At 51.4% G+C, this 25,678-nt stretch overlaps 1 protein-coding gene across 5 annotated transcripts; it reads left to right on the top strand.

Annotated features, from left to right (window-relative positions):
* The first annotated feature begins 1 nt into the window (after position 1).
* Positions 2-25,678, top strand: EMC1 (ER membrane protein complex subunit 1). Of its 5 annotated transcripts, none has more exons than XM_044237291.1 (24): positions 2-137; positions 3,529-3,653; positions 4,546-4,611; positions 4,842-4,935; positions 5,774-5,902; positions 7,191-7,317; positions 8,062-8,211; positions 8,527-8,694; positions 9,380-9,451; positions 9,813-9,872; positions 10,664-10,786; positions 11,531-11,627; positions 11,956-12,078; positions 12,664-12,672; positions 13,617-13,816; positions 13,977-14,126; positions 15,112-15,273; positions 15,615-15,734; positions 17,743-17,880; positions 21,265-21,438; positions 22,239-22,449; positions 22,806-22,890; positions 23,974-24,103; positions 24,262-25,678. In XM_044237291.1, the coding sequence occupies exons 1-24, from the start codon at positions 40-42 to the stop codon at positions 24,439-24,441; spliced, it is 2,991 nt and encodes a 996-aa protein (XP_044093226.1). In that variant the 5' UTR covers positions 2-39; the 3' UTR covers positions 24,442-25,678. The 5 variants fall into 5 exon arrangements, with proteins under 5 accessions (XP_044093226.1, XP_044093225.1, XP_044093228.1 ...); XM_044237290.1 differs by having other exon boundaries at positions 9,810-9,872; XM_044237293.1 differs by lacking the exon at positions 12,664-12,672.

Raw genomic sequence — 25,678 nt, 5'->3', positions numbered from 1 at the left:
GCTTGACGGGCGGGTGGTGGGCCGGGCCAGGCTCCCATCATGGCGGCGTCGGTGGCGGCTCTTCGGCTGTGGCTTTGGGCTGCGCTGCTTGTCCTTGCGGCAGCAGTCTACGAAGACCAAGTGGGCAAGTTCGATTGGTGCGTGCGTGTGGGGCCTGTTCGGGAAATGTGTGGCTTTTTTCTCAGTACCAGCCTTGTGCCTGCTACAGGGAGGACGGGGTGACAGGCAGCAGAACCGGCTGCAGAACTTGTGGGGCCCATTGCAAAATGAAAGTGTGGGACCCCGGGTTCAAAAGTTAAAGAGTTTTAAGGTACCACAACAGGGCATTAAATGAAGCGTCAGGGGCGCTCCTAAGCCAGTCTCTATGTGACAGGTTGCGGGTTCGTGGAGCGGGCCCTGGCATTCAAGCATGCTTGGGGTTCTGGTCAGAGGTCACTGTTCCTTCTTTCCCGTCAAGGCCTGTTTCTGTGACTGTCAGGTTTCTGATCTGCTGGGTGTCGGGGTCGACAGCCCCTCAGTGAACTCTCGTCCTTCCTCGAATTGGCATCTCTTGGGTATGTGAACAGGAGTTTGGATCTTACCCTGGGTCCTAAAACTTGTACCATTTCTTCTCTTTCAGCCCAGCTGGGCCCTGGGCTTAGAACAAGTCCAGGAAGTCTCACATCTGCCTTGAGGTGCCATTCATAGAGATGCCAGTTATTTATTCACGTACTCAGTTTTTCCTCTCTACCGCCCCCTTCCTTAAGACCCTGCAATTAAGGTGTACTCTCGTTGGAGGCTAAATTTTGGCACTTAGGGTTTGTGTGACTTGGGAAGGCGACTTAACCACTCTGTGCCAAGGTTTCTTTATCTGTAAAATGGGTTTATTAATGGTTCATTATTCCCTACAGCACTTGTAAGGATGAATGAGATCCTTCTATTAAGTTAGCACTATGTCTGGCTCATTGAGTACAGTTACTGTTACCCATTGTTTTTATTTTTCAGAGAACAGTTTATTCTTCAGAGCCTAGCTCAGGTACCTCCTCCTCTGTGAAGTGTTTTCTGTGTCATATACATTGATTCACATATTTGTTGCTTGCCTGTAGTAGGCCAACAATTGTTCTAGGTGTTGTGGATAGATAAGAAGGAGCTCAGTCTAGTGGGGGCAGATGGATATGTATGTGATAGAGGACAGTGTGATAAATGCAACATAAGCCATATTTTTAATTAGGCAAATGCTCACAATGTAACATGTATATTACACATATACAGCCGATTTGCCTATGTGGTATGACTCTAACTTAGCAGAATACTAGGTATATATAATTTACAAATAGAAAAACAAACAAGGAAATATCCTGAATCATTACAAAATTTATGGTGGTGGTATTTTAGGCATTTTAAATTTTAAAAAATACTTTTGTGTATTTTTCATATTTTCTACAATGAGCAGGGACTACTTTAATTCTTCTTCCCTTTTTTTAAAAAAAAGAATTTATTTATTTATTTGACAGAGATCACAAGTAGGCAGAAAGCCAGGCAGAGAGAGAGAGAGAGAAGAGGAAGCAGGCTCCCCACCAAGAAGAGAGCCTGACACGGGACTCGATCACAGGACCCTGAGATCATGACCCGAGCCGAAGGCAGAGGCTTAACCTACTGAGCCACCCAGGCGCCCCATTCCTTTTTTTTTTTTTTTTTTTTTGAGAATGCAAGCAGGGAAGGGACAAAGGGCGAGGGACAGAGAGAGAGAGAATCCTAAGCAGGTTCCATGCTAAGTGACACATGGCTTGATCTCACAACCCTGATATCATGACCTGAGCTCAAATCAGGAGTTGGCTGCTTAATTGACTGAGCCACCCAAGCACCCCAAGCAGGCATTACTTTTACAATCGAGATGAAAGATAACAATATTTTAAAAGAGAGTATGAGACTTGGAGTCAGAAGGTCTTAGTCTTGTTTTCTATTTCTGACCGTAATTACTTGACTCCACCAGACCTTAGTTTACTTACCGGTAAAATGAGAGTGATAATTTTTCCTTGTAAAATAAAGTGATAACATTCATCTTATGCATTTCTTAGTGTTCAGTGGATATGGCATGAATTAAGTATGCAAAAATACAGATAGAAACTGTTGAATATCATATAAGCCTATTCTCTACTCTCTGCTTAGTTTTTTCCCTTTTTTTTTTTTTTTAAAGATTTTATTTATTTATTTGACAGACAAAGATCACAAGTAGGCAGAGAGGCAGGCAGAGAGAGAGGGAGAAGCACGCTCCCTGCCAAGCAGAGAGCCCGCTGCGGGGCTCAATCCCAGGACCCTGGGACCATGACCTGAGCTGAAGGCAGAGGCTTTAACCCACTGAGCCACCCAGGAGCCCTCCCCTTTTTTTTTAATCAGACCAAACAACATCATAAGAGAAATTTTGTGTAAATGCCACATGTGTTTAGTTTGCTGGAGATGAGAGTACTTTTTCCTTAACAGCAATGTGCAAGCACCTCCTCTGTACTTGGTAGTGTGCCATGCAAAGCTAATTGTATTCCCTTTATGCTTAGAGAAGGGCATTGAAAGTGATGGGATATATTCCAAGGAAAGTATGAGTAATGAGTCAAATGGATCCTGAACATGCAGTGGGCTCAAAAAGGCTGTAGAGGGGCACCTGGGTGGCTCAGTGGCTTAAGCCTCTGCCTTCGGCTCAGGTCATGATCTCAGGGTCTTGGGATTGAGCCCTGCATCGGGTTCTCTGCTTGGCAGGGAACCTGCTTCCCCCTCTTTCTCTCTGCCTGCCTCTCTGCCAACTTGTGATCTCTCTGTCAAATAAATAAATAAAATCGTAAAAAAAAAAAAGAAAAGAAAAGACTGTAGAAAATAGAAGCCTAACCCAGTTTTATTGGAAAATTTGCGTTATTTTTTTTCTCCAGGGGTCCATGAAAACAGAAGGGCAGTTGGATTGTGTGTTTGTGGACATTAGGCTTTGTGTCTCTTCTCTCACATAATAGTCCCACTATTAATGAATACAGAGAGGTCTAATATTTGTTCCAGTGGGATTTAGGCCAGGTATTCTTTTGGGTGGCACTTGAGATAATATGTGCTTGCATTTAGAAGTAAGACTTGTGGGGGCGCCTGGGTGGCTCAGTCAGTTAAGTGTCTGTCTTCAGCTCAGGTTATGAACTCTGGGTCCTGGAATGGAGCCCCGTGTTGAGCTCTGCACTCAGCACAGAGTCTGCTTGTTCATCTCTCTCTACCCCTCCCCCTGCTCACTTTTTCTTTCTCTCTCAAATAAATACATACATAAAATCTTAAAAAAAAAAAAAAGTAAGTCTTATGCTTCTTATCTCTTAGGGTGTATTCTCTCTTCTTGTTCCCTTGCCTTCTGACTATGTTGCATAGAAATCTTGCTTTTGGTCAAATCTCCTCATTAACAGACATTCCTCACATGTCCTAAGATAGGTAGTTTGGTGATAACATTATGTGTTGGTGCAGTGGTCTTTTCCCACGACGTTTTGTACAGTGATTTTGACCCCTCACATTTCCCTGTCCTCTCTTCCTCAGGAGACAGCAGTATGTCGGGAAGCTCAAGTTTGCCTCCTTGGAATTTTCCCCTGGATCCAAGAAACTGGTTGTGGCTACAGAGAAGAACGTGATTGCAGCATTAAATTCTCGGACTGGGGAGATCTGTGAGTGACCTGTGTAGGGCGCTTATCTTGGGATGGAATGACTGACCATAGTGAATCCAGAATGGACTGTGGCTTGTGTAGTCTTCTTGGCTGCTTACCATGTTCGGGGCAGGTTGGCTGAAAGATGTCTCTTACTGAATTCTGATACTTGTTTTGCGGTTGTGTTGTCTTTGAACAGTAACTGTTTTCCTACAACTGGTGTTTTTAGTTTAGACCCTCAGGCTGAGTCCTGACAGTTCTTAGGTTAAGATGTTATTTTGAAATATTTTTCTTTTTTTTTAAAGATTTTATTTATTTATTTGACAGAGAGAAATCACAAGTAGGCAGAGAGGCAGGCAGAGAGAGAGAGAGGGAAGCAGGCTCCCTGCTGAGCAGAGAGCCCGATGTGGGACTCGATCCCAGGACTCTGAGATCATGACCTGAGCCGAAAGCAGCGGCTTAACCCACTGAGCCACCCAGGGGCCCCTTGAAATATTTTTCTATTTCTGTTTTCTATTCTGCAGTAAAGATTTGGATGCCCCATTTAAGTTACTTATGCTGCTTTTGTGGATGTTTTTGGGGACCAAAATTACGGAAATAAGATTTACGATCACCGTTTTTCTTGTGAATCATAGAGATTCTGTTAATTTTGTCCTTCATTTATATGTTTAGGGTGGTAGGGGGTATGGGAAGTGAGGAGTTCAGACTGGGACAGGAATGGCTCCTCTCAAACCTTCCTCCCCTCATTAGCCAGTGAGTGAGTGGATCATTGCTGGTTAGCTGTAATCCTTCTCTCCCTTGAAATAAAATTAGATACCGCTGTGCAAACAAAGACCTCTTCCAGTCTCTCCTACCTGTCTTCTTGGATACCTCTATCCAGTTTATAGTAACGTCTCACTCTCCTGTCTCTCAGTGTGGCGCCATGTTGACAAGGGCACGGCAGAAGGGGCTGTGGACGCCATGCTGCTCTACGGACAGGGTAAGCGAGTCCTACTTGGTCTTTATCATGGTGTTGGCTCCATCTCCCCATACAGGGTCTGTTAGGGAAAGGAGAGGAGAGGGGTGTCCCCAGAAGAAAAGGACAGGTATTGCAAATAACTTCTATTTGCATCTGTACCTCAGAGGTACAGCCATTGCTCCACGACCATCAGAGGAGGCCACAGAGCGCCAGTTGGGGAGATGACTTCACCGTGATCTTTTCTCTTCCAGATGCAATCACTGTGTCCAATGGAGGCCGGATCATGCGTTCCTGGGAGACTAACATTGGGGGCCTGAACTGGGAGATTACCTTGGACAGTGGCAGGTAGAGGGCAAGAAGCTGTATTTCATCTAGGCTTGCCTCAAGGCTTTGCTGGAACACAGGTCTGCATGGACAGCAGTGCAGGGTATTTTGACATTTTTTCTCACGGGCCACCGAAGAGCCCAAACGTCAAATGCCATGCGTTTTGATGAGTTGAGGTCACGGAACACGTGGTGACTCTGCCAGTGTTTATCGAGCACGTGTTAGGTGCAGTACGTATCCTTGCACTTGATTGCCGCTCCTAATCTTACCGTGACGTGAGAACTCTGCAATGTCCTAGGTATAGGAATGTGATATGAACTTTTTAGCATTTTAATTTTATGTTGAGAGAACAGCTCGGACTGCTGCTGTATCTTGGCTGGGTTGCTGCGATCACAGGGCCGGTTGCAGTAGTGGACTCTGCTTCTGATGGTTACATGGTTAACACCTGGTGCACCCCTCCCCCCAGGCCGTGGGAACACATACATGACCCTGAGAAAGTTTCTGTTGTCCAGAAACTCATGGTCAGCTCGGGGAGGCAGGCACATAGCCTGTGATGACAGTCCGGGGTGAAGGATACCATGGAGGAGGGTTGGCCTGCTTGCTGGGAAGTTCTAGTGGAGGGAGGGAACAACCCTGAGGAGGTTCACGGGGCTTCAGGGAAGCAGCAGAGCCGAGGGGTTGAGAGCACAGCCTCTCAAGTCTGCTCACCAGAAGCAGAGCCGGTATTAGGACCCTGATGTGCTTGACCCCAAGGCCTGTTTTCTTACCTATCAAGCTATAGTGGTGGCGTTCCAGATTCTCTGCTCTAGTCTGAGACCTTGGGGGTGTCAGGCTGTTCTCACCCCTGTACCATGCTCAGTTTCCAGGCACTCGGGCTGGTAGGCCTGCAGGACTCAGTGCGGTACATTGCGGTCCTGAAGAAGACCACTCTTGCCCTGCATCATCTCTCCAGCGGGCACCTAAAGTGGGTGGAACACCTCCCTGAAAGGTAAGGCCACCTGCCCACGGGGGGACGGCCGCCTTGTTCTGCTCTCTACAAGCTCCTCTTTCTCTGAGGGTTGGAAGTGTTCTGACTCAGCCTCGCCTTAATGTTGGCATAGTGTGTTGGGCTCACTGGGTGTAGGCCTGTACTCACAGGCTGTGCTCCTTCTGGCATTTCGTTTGTAGTGAGGAGGAAATTCTTAAACTGGGCATTAGACACAGCCCAGCAAGGGGAGTGGCTCCTCACTCACAGCTGTAGCACTCTGGGCTTTTTGACTTCACTTCACATCAGACTGAGCCTTTCGTTCATGTTATGAATCAGAACAACTCAAAAAGAGCCCAGGGTGACAAACTATAAGTGACTCTTTTTTTTTTTTTTTTTTTAAAGATTTTATTTATTTATTAGACAGAGATGACAACTAGGCAGAGAGGCAGGCAGAGAGAGAAAGGAGGAAGCAGGCTCCCTGCTGAGCAGAGAGCCCGATGCGGGGCTCGATCCCAGGACCCTGGGATCATGACCTGAACCGAAGGCAGAGGCATTAACCCACTGAGCCACCCAGGCGCCCCTATAAGTGACTCTTAATCTCACAAATCAAACTGAGGTTGCTGGGGGGAGCGGGGGTTGGTATAGGGGGGTGGGGTTATGGACATTGGGGAGTGTATGTGCTATGGTGAGTGCTGTGAAGTGTGTAATCCTGGCGAGTCACAGACCTTGTACCCCTGGGGCTAATAATACATTATATGTTTATAAAAAATAATAATAATAAATTAAAGAAAAAAAAAAAGTAAAAAGCGCCCAGGGTCGGGACTGAGTGAGGTTTGAGATGGTTTCCAGAGGTCTTAGTCATGGAAAGCATTGAATATGGGAAGGATCAGGACAGAGGGACAAAGGGGAAGATTTGCTCAGACTTGTGGCCATTTTCAGGGTGTAAAAACTCAAATTCAGATGTGGCCAAGTGCACAGCACCCCTGAGCAAAACAGGCCCCGTCGGAATTTCTGGCAGCTGCAGTGTGCCTGGCTTACCTCCAGGGGGCAGCCTTACTTAGCCGATTGGCGCCCTGTAAGCATGCCTAACGTTGCCGCTCCTCCTTTTTAAGAAGAGTTAGAAATCTGATTTTTACATGTTAAGTCTCAGTTCTAAATGTTGGTGACTATTAAAAACAAACAAACAAACAAAACTGGGAGTCAAACAAATTCTACTTGGGACCTGCTAGGTTGTGCCAAGAGGACCCCTGAGGGCGGGCCTGACCTGTGGCTGAAGCTGTTGCGCCTTGCTTTGTCTTCCCTCTCTTAGTGACAGCATCCATTACCAGATGACGTATTCCTATGGGTCCGGGGTGGTATGGGCCCTCGGAGTTGTTCCCTTCAGCCACGTGAACATCGTCAAGTTTAACGTGGAAGATGGAGAGATTGTTCAGCAGGTATGGCCAGGCATCTGGCATGAGGCGCCGTGTGGATTGTGAAGGGGAATAGACGGAGCCCGCCTTTGCCTCAGGGACCAGGGAACTTGGCTGGGCAGATGCAGAAGCCATTCCTGGTCCCTGATTCTGGTCACTTGGAGGCTGCTTTCTCCTCATCAAGCATTTGTTTAAAGCCCTCACATTCATGCATGGTGCTCTCCTGGGATGGATGGGAAGTTACATAGGTTTTTTCTCATTGCCTGCAAGTTTCTTAGGAGGTACTTCTGTGTAGTAGTTATAGGAAACCACGTATGACAAATATGGGAAAGAAACACTTATCTGAAATATTGAGTCTTAAAGATGACCTGGTATGTTTTTCCAGATCCTGATTTTCTCCAGTTTGGGAGCTCTTGGGAAGTTGGGAGCGGTGGGAAGAAGTCCTTTTTTTTTTCCCCAAGATTTTATTTATCTATTTGACAGAAAGATAGAGAGCACAAGTAGGCAGAGCAGCGGGCAGAAGGGGAGGGAGAAGCAGGCTCTCCACTGGGCAGGGAGCCCAAAGCCGGGCTTGATCCCAGGACCCTGGGATCATGACCTGAGCCGAAGGCAGCTGCTTAACCAACTGAGCCACCCAGGCACCCGGAAGAAGTCCTTTGGAACCAGCCACGAAGAACCTTCGATCTTAGCCCCTGTGACCTTGCTGATGAGTGGAGAGGCAAATGTAAACATTCTCACCAACGTCCCGCTACAATGTCTGTCCTCTAGGTTAGGGTGTCAACCCCCTGGCTTCAGAGTCTCACTGGAGCCTGTGGTGTGGTGGATGAGGCTGTCTTGGTGTGCCCTGACCCGAGCTCACGGTCCCTCCAGACCCTGGCCCTGGAGACAGAGTGGGAGTTGAGACAGATCCCGCTGCAGGTAAGAGGTGGCGCTGCTGCTCCCTGGCCCGAGGCCTTGCCTTTGCTGCTTAGAAAAAGTTTTTCTCCCAGTGACACGGCTTTCTTCCTGAGCCTCGGTAGTTGTTGGGAGGTTAGGCTTCTGGCTGGACTGGTGTAAGGAGAAATGGGCCACTCTTCTCTTTAGAGAGCCTGAATGGGAGCTTCTGGAGCTACATGCCATAGCCTGGTTACTTTCCCTGGCAAAGTGGGACAGAGGAAGGAGGCCTGGGATGGATCAGTGGACCAGTGACTTGCCTGCTTGTAGCCCTAATCCTCTTTTTTTCTTGCCCTTCAGTCTCTTGACTTAGAATTTGCAAGTGGTTTCCAGCCCCGGGTCCTGCCCACACAGCCTAACCCAGTGGATCCTTCTCGGGCCCAGTTCTTCCTGCAGTTGTCCCCAAGCCACTATGCTCTGCTGCACTACCATCACGGAGCCCTGAGTCTGCTCAAAGACTTCCCACAGGTGACCGCAGGCAGCACGGTGCTAGGGGTCAGGAGGATCTTTCAATGTTTGCTCTGGACCCAGGCTTCTCTTCTGTGTGTGGTTTGAGATGGGTTTGCTTTATTTATTTATTTGTTTTTAAAAGATTTATTTATTTATTTATCTGACAGAGAGAGAGAGAGATCGCAAGTAGGCAGAGAGAGGGGGGGAAGCAGGCTCCCTGCTGAGCAGAGAGCCCGACGTGGGGCTCAGTCCCAGGACCCCAAGATCATGACCTGAGCCGAAAGCAGAGGCTTAACCCACTGAGCCACCCAAGCGCCCCAAGATGGGTTCACTTTAGAGCAGAAATGGAATCTTTTTTTTTTTTTTTCTGAGAGTTCCAAAGGATATTTAGGGTCAAACTGGCACCTTGTTCTGAGTGCACAGGAGAGTGGGGACATTCATTTGAGCTTCCCTTTAGATACTAAGAACGTTGTGAAATTTAGGGCTGGCGGGTGCCTGTGTTGGGGGTAGGGGAAAGGCCTGTTTTCAGCTCTGGATGCCTCTGAGGCCTCCCTCTGTTCTCAGGTGCCCTGGCTGCTGTGCTTCAAAGTCAGGAGCACTTTCAGCTCCAAGGCTAAGGGACGTCCCTGGAGAGATGCTCCTGTGTAAGGCCGATGAGTGGAATAGGCCCCATTTAGGAACTGACACTTTGCTTTCTTCCCAGGCTGCCCTAGTGAGCTTTGCCACCACTGGAGAGAAGACGGTGGCTGCAGTCGTGACCTGTCGCGGTGAAACGGTGCGTATCAAGGATACCAGCCGGCACTTGGGGGTTCTCCTTCCTTATGTCTCCCAGGAGCCCCGAGAGCCAAACATCGGGGCAGTTTGAACCCGGGGGCAGGAAGCTATTGAGAAGTAAGTTCTCACTTGCTCTGTAGTGCTTTCAGTGACCCTGTCCCCGGGAGTGGGAGCCTAATAGTACAGCCCCATTTCCTTCTGTGGCTGTTAAGAGCTCCGTAGGCTCTGTGAGCAGGAGTGAGGAGGGACCTTTGTTTTCTCCTGGGTGCTAAGATGACACAGAAGGGAGACCTTCAGTTTGGTGACTGGGGAATAACCCTGTGGGTTAAATCTTCTCATCTGTCCTCTCTTTTCCCCAGCAGAAACCGAGCAGTTCTGAAGACGGGTCCCTGGGGAGCTTCCCAGAGAAGCCCAGGGCTCAGGTACGGTGTGGCATTGGGCAGTGTGCCAGACCTAGGCCTCCAGGGAGGCTGGGAGCAGGTCTCCTAGAGTGCCCAACCCTGGTGGGGTTTGCCACATCCTGTAAATCGTGCTTGTCTGGATCCTTTGTAGTTGGGAACTCGGAAGTAGAATCTCTAGAATCTGTTCTTAACCACTTTCTCTTCCGGCTCCGTTCCCCGTGTCTACTGGGCCTCTGGCTGGTATTGCTGAATGGCGATCTGTGTGGTTGCACTGGAGCAGAGCACGGGCCCCGGGGCGGGGCTTCTGCTGTGTCTTCCATCTCCTGAGCTCTCCTGAAGAACTTTGTAATTTCCTCATGGGGGTCTTCCCTCTCTTGGGGAAGTCTGCTGCATCGTACTGACTTCCTTCTGCAACAAGTATCGTGGTTGTTACTCTGTGCATTTACTCGGATACCTCATTTCTGCCTTGCAATTTATCTTTCTATTTCCTTCAAAAAAATGTTTTTTTAGACTTTTCAATTTATTTATTTGAGAGAGAGAAAATGAGAGAGAGAGAAAGGATGAGAAGGGGAGGGTCAGAGGGAGAAACAGAATCCCTGCTGAGCAGGGAGCCCGATATGGGACTTGATCCCGGGACTCCAGGATCATGACCTAAGCTGAAGGCAGTTGCTGACGAACTCAGCCACCCGGGCGCCTCTTTTCTCCTTTTATTTTCCTTTGCATATATTTCCTTTCTTGGCCTGGACCTTCTCTAGGGCAGTTAACCCCAATTCTTGGATTTCCTCTGTGGGACTTGTCACCTGTCCCCGTAGGACTCGCTGACCTGCTTCAACCAGACCTACACCATTAACCTCTACTTAGTGGAGACAGGTCGGCGGCTGCTTGACACCACCATCACCTTCAGTCTGGAACAGAATGGCACTCGGCCAGAGCGGGTGAGTCAGAGCCTTTACGTCAGGCTCCGTCCGGGGGCTTCTCAGCACGGGCCGGGCCGCAGCCTTGGGTTGGGTTAGGACTCTCTGGACACGGGCTCTAGTTCTTCCTGAGGAGCTGCCTTGTTATAAGGCCCCGTGACTAATAGTCAAAGCAGGTATCGTTTGTGCTGAGTGGTGAGCGTGCCGGGCACAGCGCTCAGCATTTATGCCCTAGTCGACTCACCTGTCTCACCACCCTTGCGAAGTGCTTATCACTGCCCTCGTTTTACCGACGAAACTGGGCCTCGTGAGATCCCGAGCCGTGTCCAGAGTCACGAGCCCGTAAGACGTCGCCGGTGCCCCAGCATGTGCTCGTGGTTGGCGCCTGCGTGGCCGCTGTGCATTCAGGGTGTTCTCAGCCTCTCTGGGCTGTGGCTTCTGTATCTCCAAAACGGAAGCTCTCACCTTGGCCTTCTGCTCGCTCCGTGGGGAGTGACTGGAGCATGAGGGACGGACGCGGTGCCCGGGAAACTCTGAGACCGCCCCTTGGAGAGGTCTGAACTGCGGCTTGGTGGCGCAGCGCTGGCTCTGATGCGTTCACGCTCCCTCCTTGGGGTCTGGGGGGGGTGCCGTGTTGCCTGGACAGCGAATCACCCCGAGTCTTGGGCCTTTTCCCACTCCTGATGCCTTGAGTTTGGCGGGGGGTCCAGCGTGCAGAGGCATTTGGGTTCTGGCTGACTGTGGGGGCCCGGGCTCTGCTTACAGCTCTACATCCAGGTGTTCTTGAAGAAGGACGACTCGGTGGGCTACCGGGCCCTGGTGCAGACAGAGGACCACCTCCTACTCTTCCTGCAGCAGCTGGGTGAGCACACCTCAGTCAGCCCGTTTTTGTTAGGCCTGCCCAGATTTCTGGTCAGACTGTACTTGGGGGCCGTGGACTGGCTTCTGAGAAAGATTCCAGTGTAGTGTAGCCTGAATAGTTTTTAGAGCCATATTTTGCTCTGCTTTTGAACAATCCCGTAGCATTCTAAGGTGAAATCTGGACCTTCCCTTACCCGAACTGTTGCATGCTGCCCTGTGCGTTGCTGCTCTTGGCCTGACACGAGAGCATCTGGAATCCGTAAACCATGGAGAAGAGCCTTCAGGTGATGGGGGAGGCAGGCATGGCTTTCATAACATGGTTTCTGTAGCAGGGAAGGTGGTGCTGTGGGCCCGGGAGGAGTCGCTGGCAGAGGTGGTGTGCTTGGAGATGGTGGATCTGCCCCTGACGGGCGCCCAGGCCGAGCTGGAAGGAGAATTCGGCAAGAAGGCAGGTACGCATGGAGGATGCTGGGAACAGCACCGTGACTCGGGGGCACTGCTCTGGGAATGGGTCTGCTAGTTAGACCACAGGAGATGCTGCCTCACGGCATCCCCGGCTTCCTGGGCACAGTCATTTTTGCCCGTGTGCGTGCAGCTTGCTCTGTGACCAGTTTCTGGGGCCCTCATGGCCATGTGGCTTATGTAACCGTTCTTTTCTCTGAAAGGAGCCACTTGGGAACCCTTCTCGGTCTTCACTTAGTATAGTCATAGCTGCTATTGCCTCAGTTTCTCAGATTTGCCAGGCACTGTGTCACGCCTTTGTGGAGGCACCTTCTGGAGAGGTGACTAGGTTGATGGGGTTGTTGTGGTAGCCCGCGGTGCCCTCTGGAGCCCGCCAGTCCCATGCCCCAGGATGGACTCAGTTCACTCCGCTCTGGTCGGTCCTGCCTCGGCCTCTTGCTCCCATCCCTCCGCCTTGCTCTGCGGCCACGTTTACTGAGGGCCTCCTCCGGGCCGGGCACCCCGGTAGGCATTGCGGGTTTTCTGAGCCGAGGATTAATTTGGCTTTACTGTTTATTTCTGCTGCCCGGATCCAGCAATTCAAGGTAAAATCTGCTTCCTGCTGCCTTGTTGCCCGTTGCCTGTCCACGTGGCTAGCTTTTGGTTAATTGTTTGTTTTTCCTGACCCGCATCCTTGAGGTACATACCGTGTGTGCATGGACCGCTGGACCTGTGGCTTGTTCTGTTTGCCCCTCACTTCTCTTCCTTGAGCTGAGGTTGCTTGGAAGTAGGATGCGCAAAGGCACTACTTTGTAGTGAGCACTCACCGTGGACCCCGCGTGGTGTGAAGTCACGTGTGTAGGTCATGTGGCCCTTGGACCCCACGCGATCTTACACACGAGGAACCGGAGGCCAGAGATTGTGTACATGAGCTGGGTCACCCAGCTAGTCAGCAGTGGAGCCGGGATTCTAGTCCAGGCTGCCAGCCCCCAGAGACCGGCCTCTGTACTCAGGCTGCCACCTTGACCCCGTGGGGGAGACTTGAGGGTGGTGGCCTCCTTGACAGGGTTTGGGGGTCGGAGGCAAGTAGGACTGTCGGGTGTCGGTTTTATAGACAGGGTGGGAGTCGAACTGTGGGTAAGGGAAATGCCCGTCCATGGCACACTTACCTCTGCACACCCACACTCTCCCCCATTCTGGTTTTGTCGTGACACCCGGAAACCTCTTTCTGTCCATTCTGGGTGCAGGCTGTGGTGGAGACATGCTCAGCATGGCTGATCCCTGACCTGGTCTCCTCTTCCAAGAGGCCAGGAGGTGGGCGTACTGGGAGCCAGGAAAATAGGTTTTGGAGTTCCTGCATGGCTATACCCGAGGGCGAGAGTGGTAGCTTCAGTTAAAGGACCGCCCTTGGGGATCCCCGCCTGGCATGTCGTGACTGGAGTGCCCCGCAGGAGCGGGAGAGACCCCTCGTTAGAAAAAGCTCCTTGCTGGAAGCACCTAGTCTGATGAGGGGTGAGCCTCAGTTCTGGTCCGTTCTCCTTGACACCAGACGGCCTGCTGGGGATGTTCCTGAAACGCCTGTCATCCCAGCTCATCCTGCTGCAGGCGTGGACCTCCCACCTCTGGAAGATGTTTTACGACGCTCGGAAGCCCCGAAGTCAGATTAAGAATGAGATCAACATTGACACCCTGGCCAGAGATGAATTTAACCTCCAGAAGATGATGGTGATGGTGACGGCCTCGGGCAAGGTGAGGGCTTTAAGCCCCAGGTACCAAACCTTCTGACTTTCCGTGTGTGGGAAGCAAAAAGCCTTTGGTACGGGCTAGCGCTGGTGCTGATTTCCAAGGAGAGAGTCAGCTCTTCGGTTTGTCTTCCTAGTAGTGAGCCAGGTGTTTGTTTATCTTGCAGCTTTTTGGCATTGAGAGCAGCTCTGGCACCATCCTGTGGAAACAGTATCTCCCCAGCGTCAAGCCAGATTCCTCCTTTAAACTGATGGTCCAGAGGACAACGGCCCATTTCCCCCACCCCCCACAGTGCACCCTGCTGGTAAAGGACAAGGTGAGGCTGTCCTCCTCGGCTCTGAGCCAGAGGGGGTGTGGCTTTTCCGTGTTTTGTAAGTTGAATTTCTTCTGGGCCTTTGGAATTCTGAGAGGGCTCGGGACAGGTGGTCAGGGGCTAGAGCTCTGTTTGTTCCAGCTGTTGGAACGGAAGACGCATCCAGGACCCATCCAGGACTGATGGGGGTTGACGCTGGAGGAGGTGTGATGTCAGCAGACCCGGAGCGAGCCAGCCCTCCTCCTTCCCACACACGGGCCGCTGTTAGCAGCTGAGCGGCTGCTTTCTCCTTAGACGAGAGGGAGCAGGACACAAAGCTATTTATTTCTGCCTCCCAGAATTAGCTGGATTTTTGTGGATTCACTCTAGTGTCATTAGAAAGAAATAGTTTCTCTCCCTCTCTCTCTGCCCCTTTCCCTGCTTGTGCTGTCTCACTCATTCTCTCTCAAATAAATAATAAAAATAAAACCTTAGGGGCATCTGGGTGGCTCAGTGGGTTAAAGCCTCTGCCTTCGGTTCAGGTCATGAATCCCAGGGTCCTGGGATCGAGCCCCACAATGGGCTTCCTGCTCAGCGGGAAGTTTGCTTCTCCCAGTGCCTCTGCCTCCTCCCCTGCTTAGTCTTTGTCTCTCTCACTCTCTCTCAGATAATAAAAGTAAAATCTTTAAAAAAGAGAAAGGGCACTTTCTAGGCTTGGTAGGCACCGCTGGAATGGCTGCCTGAGGTCAGTGAATTGGTACTTGACCGTTCGGTTTCTTCCTCAGCATGTCCCGTGCTCGGCTATGGGGGCAGTTCGACCATTTCCCTCCTGACACATTAGCCTCAGTTTACCTTCACGCAAAACTTTATTCTGCACAAATAGGGCATCCACACAGAACGGTCCTGGGAACGTGTCACAAGTTGAGCTGAAGTCCTAGTTCTCCAGTTCTGCCCTTAGTATTGCATCCTTTTCCTGCCGCTGGTCTGACCATTGGCTTGTCCGTCTCAGGAATCGGGGATGAGTTCTCTGTACGTCTTCAATCCCATCTTCGGTAAGTGGAGTCAGGTGGCTCCCCCAGTGCCGAAGCGCCCCATCCTGCAGTCTCTGCTTCTCCCCATCATGGATCAGGACTACGCCAAGGTGCTGCTGTTGATCGATGATGAGTATAAGGTAGGAGACTTGAGTGTGGCTGGCGAGCACCGGGTGGGGTCCAGTGTGGGGAGGGCGGTCCCCATGGCAGCTTGCGGCCAGAGCTGGGACTTGACAGCGCGAGTGTGGGCTAGAAGGGCATCTCTGAGCCACCCAATGGCTTTTCCTTCCCTGCACCTGTGGAAACTCAGGCTCTTAGCAAAAGGAGATTTAAGCTCTGTTTGGGTTCAGTGGGCTTTAATTCTTTTAAAATTGACTGTGTTATTTTTAAGGCTTTTTGATGGGAAACTTTAATGAATCTTGGGAAACTGCACAGAGCACCCTTTTCCTTTAACTGTTTTGGGCTCTCTGGGGTTTTCAAGGTCACGGCGTTCCCAGCCACTCGGAATGTCTTGCGACAGCTACATGAGCTCGCTCCTTCCATCTTTTTCTATTTGGTGGATGCAGAACAGGGACGGCTGTGTGGATATCGACTTCGAAAGGTAGGGAGGGCACCCCCTGGCGGGACCTTCCATGGGAGGGTATAAGCGTTTCTTGGCTATTTGGCCAAGAAGTGGATTATACTATTCATTCTGTTGAAAATGTGGCTCAGCACAGTCCTAATGTCTGATTCGTAGGCCTTTTCATATTGATCAGCTGCTACATGGCAGACAAGATTCTAGGTACTGTGAAAAGAGTAATGCCCAGGAGATAAAATTTTTGCCCCCATGGAGGGTTTTTTTTTTTCTTTTTTTAAAAGATGTATTTATTTCAGAGAGGAGGAAAGAGAGAGCACATAAGCAGTGGGAGGGGCAGAGGGAGAAGGAGGAGGAGAGAATCCTCAAGCAGACTCCTTGCTGAGCATGGAGCCCAATGTGGGGCTCGATCCCGAAATCAAGAGCCAGCTGCTTAAGCAATGGAGCCACCCAGGCGCCCTCCCACCCAGCCCACCCGCCCTCACTGCCCCCCAACCCATGGATTTTTTAATCCATGTTCCTTTTCTCCAGCAGAGAGAAGGAGTGTTGTTGTCCATTCTTGAGAGGGTGGGAGGTGGAATGGAGGTTGAGTAAAGTTGTACTTTCTGTATGAAGATGCCGTTACTGACCCACTCTTGTTAGAATGTGTGCTTTGAATCTGATTTTTTTTTAAAGATTTTATTTATTTGACAGAGACCAACAGTAGGCAGAGAGGCAGGCAGACAGAGGGGGGAAACAGGCTCCCCGCTGAGCAGAGAGCCCGATGTGGGGCTTGATCCCAGGACCCTGAGATCATGACCTGAGCCAAAGGCAGAGGCTTAACCCACTGAGCCACCCAGGCGCCCCTGAATCTGATTTTTAAAAATGGGGCTGATTTTCTCCTCTGCTGACGTACTTGAGTCCAGCGCCAGCAAAGACTGATAGACACCGGCCCCGAGGGCCAGCTCTGAGATTCATGGGGAGGCTGGCCTTGGCCTCATTAGCAGGCCTGCTGACAGGAGGGATCTGGGTCATGTACTCACCAGGGGCCCTTCATCCTGTCCCACGGGGCCTTTTGAGAGGCAGTGCAACATAGAGCTTAGGAGCTTGGACCCGGCTGCCTGGGTGGGAAGCCGGGCTCTGTGATTTATTAACTTCATGACCTTGGGCCCGTGACGTCCCTTGCCCTGTTTTCTTGTCTACGGTCTCCCCAGAAAACATGTTCTTTACCCCTGTGGGTGAAAAAAATTGTCCCCTCAAGTTATTAAAAAGGGGCCTTGAAAGAGATGGCTCTTCATGGTTGGGGGAGCAAGCTCTCAGGTATCACGATTGGTGAGTCCTGAGGACATGGGAAGAAACAGTGGCCAAGCGAAGACAGAGGACACAAAGCTCTGTGTATGCACAGTGTGGATGGATAATAACTTACTTAACTGCAGGGTGCCTGGGTGGCTCTGTCCATCAAGTGTCCGACTCTCAGTTTTGGATCAGGTCATGATCTCAGGGTCGTGAGGCCCAGCCCCGCACCCGGCTCCGTGCTCAGTGTGTGGAGTCTGCTTGAGATTCTCTCCCCCTGCCCCTCCAGCTCATGCATGCTTCCATGCTCTCTCTCTCAAACAAATACATCTTAAAAAAAAATAATATATTTAACTGTAAAACTTTGTGAATTGGTTTTCTTTGACTCTGAAGACCATTTCCTGTAATGTTTCAAGGTCCCTGGCAGTTTAGTGATTTACTGCTAAGCTCAGATACGGGAGCCATAGTTAGTAGTAGTAAGTGGTAAACTTTCCTTGGATGTTTCCTACTCAGATAAACAATGGGATACCCTGAACATTCCTCTCCTTTCTTATTGGCTTTACTGTCTTGCCTAATCAAACAGAGATCCAAAACATCCGCACAAACTAGATCCTTACTGCTGTTTCCCTAGGAGCTCTGATCTCTGTTTCTTTGGGCAAAAAGGTCCCCAATAAAGGAGTGTGGGATGTCTCTGCCTATAGCTGTCACAGGACTCCGTGTACCCTCCACATCATAAGTGCTGGCTCTCTTGCCCCGGCCCTAGGATCTTACCACTGAGCTGAGTTGGGAGCTGACTATTCCCCCAGAAGTGCAGCGCATCGTCAAGGTGAAGGGGAAGCGCAGCAGCGAGCACGTTCATTCCCAGGGCCGCGTGATGGGGGACCGCAGTGTGCTCTATAAGGTACGGTTCTGCGGTCTGCTGCCGGCAGAAGGGCAAGGGTTTGCATTCTGGCTCTGGGGTTTGAGAGCTACTTGATCTTGAGGGAGTTATTTCATTCCTTTGAGCTTTCATTTCTTGTCTGTCAGATGAGTCTGACAAGTGCCTCCTTTGTAGGGCTGTCGTGATGATCGTGTGACACTCACGCCTAGTGTAGTACCTGGCCTATGGCTGCTACCGGTAGATGCTAGCTCTTGCTGTTCGTGGTAGTGCTGGTAGGATGCTGGGGGCTTAAGCCTTCATTGATCCAGTAGAAACTCCATCTCTGTGATCCACACTAGTTAGTGGTGAGGGAGAGAGACAGAGAGGTGGCTAGTGGGCTGCCAAACTGTTGGGAGAGAAGGCAGCCTTGTAGCGATGCGTGGTCATCAGCGGCCCCCTCCGCAGAGCGCGGGCTGCGTTGGAGGAGGAGGTGTGATGCAGCCCAGAGTGCGGCCAAGGCAGCTGACGGGGGAGCAGCTTCACAGGGTGTGGGCTGGACTGTCCGGGTTCACACCTGGCTCTGCCCCACGCTGGCTGCTCTTCGTGGGTAGTTTGCGGAGGCTTCCCGAATGTCTATTTTTAAGAATATAATGGGGCTAAGAGCACCTACGTTATAGGATTGTCGTGAAGATTAGTGGTAACACCTAACGACACGTAACATGGTTAGAACAGTGCCAGTCTCGTGGTTGACCTTATTAGCGCTCCTGATTAGAAATCCTTAGTGACGGCTGCCTTGGGCTGCAGTCAATTTGCCTGTCAGTCAGAACGGCCAAAATAATGCAAATTCTAGAGTATGCTTGATTGTGCTAGAAAAAGTGTATTCTTTATGTAATTTTACATTTATGAGTTAGAATTTATGAAGAATACTTGTATTTTTCTATGTTAAAAAATAGTAGTTCTAACTAGGGCTTAATTAGTAGTTCTAAAGTAGGACTTTTTTGGGTTTATACTCATCACACACGTTTTTTAGTTTTTTTTTTTTTTTTCAATAAGCTTCTTTTTGTTTTGGCCTAATTTTAGATTTACAGGAAAGCTGCAAAGATGGTACATTGAATTCGCATGTGCACCTTACCTGGTTTCCCCGGGGGACTGTGGTGCATCTGTCTGAACTAAGAAACCAGCATTGGTACAAGACGGTTAACTCCAGACTTTCTCAGAGTTTCACCGGTTTTCCTGCTAAGGTCCCTTTCTGCTGCAGGCCCAGCCCCGAGCGCCACGCTCCACGGACTTGCCACATTTCTCTAAGTCTCCTCTGGCCTGTTTAGTTTTTTTTTGTTTTTTTTTTTTTTAAATATTTTATTTATTTATTAGACAGTCAGAGATCACAAGCAGGCAGAGAGGCAGGCAAAGAGAGAAGGGAAGCAGGCTCCCCGCTGAGCAGAGAGCCCGATGTGGGGCTCGATCCCAGAACCCTGGGATCATGACCTGAGCCAAAGGCAGAGGCTTTAACCCACTGAGCCTCCCAGGCGCCCCCTGTATAGTTTTTCGTCACCTTGATAGATTTGAAGAGTACGAGGCAGGTGTTTTGTAGACAATTTTGGTTTGTCTAACGTTTTTCTCGTGATTAGACCATGGTTGCGGGTTTAGAAGGAACACCACAGAGGGGAAGCTGTACTTTTTTGGGGGGAGGTGGTGGGGTTGCTAGTGGGATGTCAGACACTCTTTTAGACTCTGAGATATATCCGTGAACAAAATAGACAAAATTGAGGCTCTGACTGTATTCAGGAGAGACTAGAAAGCAAGTACACCAATAAATGTAAAGCATATCAGAGGACAGCTAGTTCTATTGAAGAACAAAGCTGAGAAGGGGGGTGAAGTTGGGATTGGAAGGGTGTGCAAGTTAAAATAGGTTAAGGAGGATCTCACCGCAACAGTGACACCTCGGAAAGGAAGAAGGATAGTGCATGACATCAGGGGAACAGCCTTCTGGACAGGAAGGCTGGAGTGGACCTGGAGGGTTCCAGAAACAGCAAGGGGGACAGTATGATTGGAGTGCGGTGAGCGGGGAGAGTCCAGGCTGCTGAGGTCAGAGGGTGGCAGGACATATCATGAGGCTACCACCCCGGCCTTGATGTTCAGTGAGCTGGAGTGCCGGTGGGAAGTTGGGAGCACGGGTGTGACCTAAGCGACCGAGGTTAAGGGCTCGCTCAGCCTGCTGTGTGCAGAGACCAGAGGACCAAGGGAGACAGCAGGCAGACCTGCTGTTTCAGTAAGCCTGGCAACGTGGTGGTGGCTTGATTGGGGGTGGGGGGGAGGAGGCACCAGATTCCAGGGCGTTCTGAAGGTAGGGCCAGGAGGATATGCTGGTGGGTGGGGTGTTCGGTCTGTGCCGGAGAGAGAGAAGGGAGTCAAGAAAGAGTCAGAGGTCCTGGGTCTCAAACCTGACACGTGGGGAGGCCTGTGGGGAACAGGCTTTAGGCAGGGTCAGGACGGGATACCCTTTGGGGCATGTCAGGTTTGAGATGGGACATTTAAGAAGAGATACTGAGATGACAACCCTTTAGAGTGTGGGGTTCAGGGAAAGTGTAGTGTGGGTGTGTAACCTTGGCCATTGCCAGCACCCCTGGGTGGCCTGACCACAAGAGCCAGTGTAGACAATGTTTAGGAGACTGGGGAGATGAGGAGCCTGCAGAGTAGACTGACAAGGAGCAGCCAGTGGGGTGGGCCACGCGTCCTGGATGCCAAGTAGAGAAAGTGGTTTTTTTCAAGATTTTATTTATTTATTGGACAGACAGAGATCACAAGCAGGCAGAGAAGCAGGCAGAGAGAGGTGGAAGCAGGCTCCCCGCCGATCCTAGGACCTTGGGATCATGACCTGAGCTGAAGGCAGATGCTTAACCACTGACCCACCCAGGCACCCTGAGAAAGTGTGTTGAGAAGGGGCGATCACCTGTGTCCCATTGTTCTAGCAGGTCCGGTGAGACGAGGACTGAGCCTTGTCTGTTGGTTCAGGCGTAGGGCGGGCCCCGCACTGGGGGAGCAGTGGCTTAGGTCAGGGAGTGGCCAGGCTGGACTATATCTCAAGTTAACCATTTGCTGTGTCTGTGATGTGAGCAAGTTGCATTGTGGCCTGCAGCCTTCTCTCACCGACTGCGTACGGGTGACAATAGCTCCATTTCGAGGTGGTTTGTGGGATTCTGGGGGGGGTGATGTGGGCGGAGCACCTGATGTGGCACATGGCACCTGGGGACTCTAACCAGGGGCCGTGATGACAAGCTCTGGTAGCGAGTTCCTCCGGCCAGGAAGCCCGATTGCTCTGCCAGGCCAGCAGGCTTCCGGGCAGCCTCTCCACCCAGGGCTCCTGCACGGCAGGGCTTGTGATTGGCCATCATGGTTCTGGAGGAACTCTTTTCTCGTTCTCCTCAGAGCCTGAACCCCAACCTGCTGGCTGTGGTGACGGAGAGCACAGACACGCATCACGAGCGCACCTTCGTGGGCATCTTCCTCGTCGATGGCGTCACTGGGCGCGTCATCCACTCCTCCGTGCAGAGGAAGGCCAAGGGCCCCGTCCACATCGTGCACGCAGAGAACTGGGTGGTGGTAAGAGCGCCAGACGTGTGGGTGTCAGCCAGGTTCACGACCCAGCCAAGACCTGTGTCTCGAATCCTTTCAATGCCTCTTGTTCCAGAAACTGGTGGCCTCTTTGTGTTTCTTTAGAATCCAAACCCCTGGATGGCAGCTGAGGTGCTGTTTAGGGAACTTGGCTCAGGAATTAGATGGCCTCGGGCTCATGGCAGCCCTTCCCTTTCTTGACTGTGTGACCTTTTAAAAATTTTTTTTAAAGATTTTATTCGACAGAGAGAGAGAGAGACAGCGAAAGAGGGAACACAAGCAGGGGGAGTGGGAGAGGGAGAAGGAGACTCCCCGCTGAGCAGGGAGCCCGCTGCGGGGCTGGATCCCAGCACCAGAGGATCATGACCTGAGCTGAAGACAGATGCTTAACGACTGAGGCACCCAGGCGCCCCTCGACTGTGCGACCTTGAAGTGATTATTGAGCTCCCCGTGTCGCATCACTCATGAAGGAGGGCGAGGAGAGTGTCTTCTGGTCTGGGTTGGAATAACGCTTGCCACCTGAGAAGCACTCAGACCCTAGCTATTGTTATTCTGACTTCTGAGTATCTTGAGAACTCCTTTGTCTTATGGTGAACTTTGCCTAAAGCTAGATAAACGTACCCTGAAAGTTAGTAAACTTGGTAGCAAGGAAGAAAATGGGTGCTGGGTGGTTTCTTTCCTTCCTGGACGTGTAGATCATGCATGGAAAGAGAGGTGCCTTCTTGCGTCATACCCCATTCCAGCCCAAGTGGCAGCTTAGTCCCCAGCTATCCCCCTCCTCTCTCCAGTACCAGTACTGGAACACCAAGGCCCGGCGCAATGAGTTTACGGCGCTGGAGCTCTACGAGGGCACTGAGCAGTACAACGCCACTGCCTTCAGTTCCCTGGACCGCCCCCAGCTGCCCCAGGTCCTCCAGCAGTCCTACATCTTCCCCTCCTCCATCAGCGCCATGGAAGCCACCATCACCGAGCGGGGCATCACCAGCCGGCACCTGCTTAGTGAGTGACCAGGGGAGGGTCTCAGGTGACGGTTTTGGTTTCTGTAGGGCGCCACACCGAGAATCGCAGCTGGACGCGCATCACGGGCACAGCCCTGTTTGACCACTAGGGGAGGCTAGAGAGGAGGGCTTTATTGCCGCAGGAAAAGTTTCTTAGTCTAGCTTGGCCACCTGTAAGAGATTGACATGACTCTCACTTCTCTCCTTTCTGTTTGTTTGGGAGAGAGCGCATGTGCATAAGACGGGGGGCGGTGGGGAGAGGGCAAGGGAGGAGGGAGAGCGAATCTTAAGCAGCCGCCCCTTGAGTGTAGAACCTCGTATGGGCTCCATCCCATGACCACACTTGTTTCTCCGCAGTTGGGCTGCCTTCCGGAGCCATTCTTTCCCTTCCTAAGGCCTTGCTGGATCCCCGGCGTCCAGAGATCCCAACAGAGCAAAGCAGGTGAGACGTTTGCAGGAGTACTGGAGACGTTTGCAGGAGTCCAGGAGTACACGTTCCTCCGTCAGGAACGTGACCTGTTGATGATGCCTGGTCCTCAGCCTGCCGCGTGCTGTCTTGCTGTGCTGGGGGCAGAGCAGGAGCAAGTCTGATGAAGACCTCTCCCTTCGTGGAGATAACATGCTGGTGGGGGGATGGGATGGATGCTACGTAAGATAAGCAAGAGAAATAATACCGTGTCACGTGTTTATATATGCTACAGAGAAAAAATTAAGATGGGACCGGGCTTATGTACGGAAGGGTTGGGGTAGGGCATTATGAGGGGGTGTAACTTGAGAGTGTGGCTTGGGGATGCCCGGCTAGGAAGGTGACTGCAGAGTGAAGATTTGGAGGTGGTCAGAAGCCAGCCTGTGGCTATCTGGGGGAGGGCTTCCCAGGCAAGGGAGGGCTGTGCCCCTGCCCTGAGACCGTGGCTGGCGAGCCAGAGGCAGGGAGGAGGCCACGCTGGCTGCAGCAGCTGGTGGGGTTGGGGGATGGGAGGCGGTGAGTTTGGGGAGCTAACAGGGCTGGGTCACGTGGGGAATAGCTTGTCACCGTTAGCATTCAGTTCTGTATTGTCAGCCATCATTTGCATATTTTCTCGCCTCCATCCCGAATTCTGTTCACTTAGGGGTGTGGGGAACTGAGCAGTGTGGGAAGAGAGCAGATCTGTGTTTGCACAGGAGGAAAGGGGGAGTGTGGTTAGCCCATGGGGTGAGCCTAGGCTTTTCCAAGGAACGTGGACCAAGGCTCTCTGAGTCAAGAGGCTGCGCGTGTGACTGGCCCTGACCTCCTCCTCCTCTGGTGTGAAGCACCGGCTGTCATTCGATTTAGAACAGGGTAGGAATCCAGATCTCCCCCTCCTTTCTTTCTTGGAGCCCCTGCTGACATTCAGCTGCCACATTTTTAACAACTTGATGCAAGTAGACCTTGAAGGAAGATTCGAGGTTAGATACGTGGCCTGGAAAGCTCCTGGGACTCAGAAAGGGCAGCGGAGAGGTCCCCTTGCCACAGTCTTGAATGCCGGTCCTGGCTGATGTTTTGCAGGGAGGAGAACCTGATCCCATATTCCCCAGACGTGCAGATACACGCAGAGCGATTCATTAACTACAACCAGACGGTTTCTCGAATGCGAGGCATCTACACAGCTCCCTCAGGCCTGGAGTCCACTTGCCTGGTGAGTGGGGCCGCCCGCCACCGTGCGCAGTGGCGGCCCTTCAGTTCATGCTCGGGAAGCAGCTGAGGAAATTCCATATCCTTTCTTTCCAGAGCTTGAGGTCCTAGTGGACCACTGGCAGCCTCTCTCATGTACTTCTCGTTCCTTCCGCCTTCCAGGTTGTGGCCTATGGTTTGGACATTTACCAAACTCGAGTCTACCCATCCAAGCAGTTTGACGTCCTGAAGGACGACTATGACTACGTGCTGATCAGCAGCGTCCTCTTTGGCCTGGTGTTTGCCACCATGATCACCAAGAGGCTGGCACAGGTGAAGCTTCTGAATCGGGCCTGGCGGTAAGGGTGCAGGACCCCAGCGCCGGAGAGCAGAGAGCCGGGGGCAGCAGGGGCCAGGCGGGGAGCTCCTGCTGCGGTGCGGCGGCCCAGGCAGGGACGCGGTCGGGTGCTCTCCTCAGCTGAGTCGTGGGGAAGAAGCTGGACTCTCATGGAGACTCCTTTTGGGACGCGTCTGCTGCAGCGTCGGCGGCTGGTGGAGGCTGAGCTCTCTCAGCCAGGGATCTCGAAGCCTCTCCACGGACTTGCCCTCACAGTCCGAAGGCCATCACCCCGCTTCCCTCTATTGCCTGTCCATGAATGTTGTTTCTTTACCAAGTCCCCCCGGCAGATTTTTCTCTTTCGGGAGGCCTGCTTCTGTAGATTTTGGTTCACCTTTTGTGTTTCCCAGGCTTACGTAGAAATCCTTCTGACCGTTTCCCTGCCTCATGCTTCCAAGTCAGGCGGGAGCTCTTACTGGCAACTCCGTCTCATAGGTGCTTTTACTCTTTCATGTTGGGAGGAAGAAGATCTGTGCTTAGTTGAGGCTTAAAGACGGATCCAGCCTCTCAGGGATTCTCTCCCAAGAGCTGAGGAATCTATATATGGCATCAAAATTCAAGCCTCTGGTTTGGAGGCTGTCAGTCATCTGGTGGGGCCACGCAGTCCTTGTTGCTGTTTATCACAAGTCAGGTGTGACATAGTGTCCTGCTTTGTCGGTCATTGCCCATGCTTTGCGCCTAAGGTGTGTCCGAGCCGAGGCCACTTTAATACTACTGAATTGCCTGAAACTGCGAGATTTCAAGGGAGGAGAGACTCCACCTGTTTCACGGTACCTCCTAACCTCTCAGTTCACCCCCAGGCTGGCCTCGTCCTTCGCTGACCTAGTCAGAGCCAGCCGTCCTGTTTGAGAACCTCATTATTTATTTTTTATTTTTAGATACAAATTCATGAGCGCGTCACCACATTCCTCCTAAAGTGGGTAGATTTTAAATGTTACTGCTGCAACCTTTGCAGCTTTAAAAGCGGGGTGGGCGGGGTGGGCATAGGAAACTGGCATGTGGTGGATGAAGCCTCGCCTGTCGGCTGAGCTGTCGTCTCTGACAAATGGAAAAAGTCCTAAAAGTTTCCTTTGTGCCTGGATCTGGGGAACGATGGCGTTTTTCTTTCCCGTGAAGGATGACGTGTGCAGAGGAGACCATCTCTCGCGTTGTGGGGAGGAGTGGTTCACTCAGGTGTCTGAATAAAGCGGATGAGGAATGGAA

The sequence above is a fragment of the Neovison vison genome, chromosome 2, assembly GCF_020171115.1.
Source record: "Neovison vison isolate M4711 chromosome 2, ASM_NN_V1, whole genome shotgun sequence".
In the NCBI taxonomy this organism is placed as follows: domain Eukaryota; kingdom Metazoa; phylum Chordata; class Mammalia; order Carnivora; family Mustelidae; genus Neogale; species Neogale vison.
Note: the sequence above shows the minus strand (reverse complement) of the source record. Positions and strands in the feature narration are given on the sequence as shown.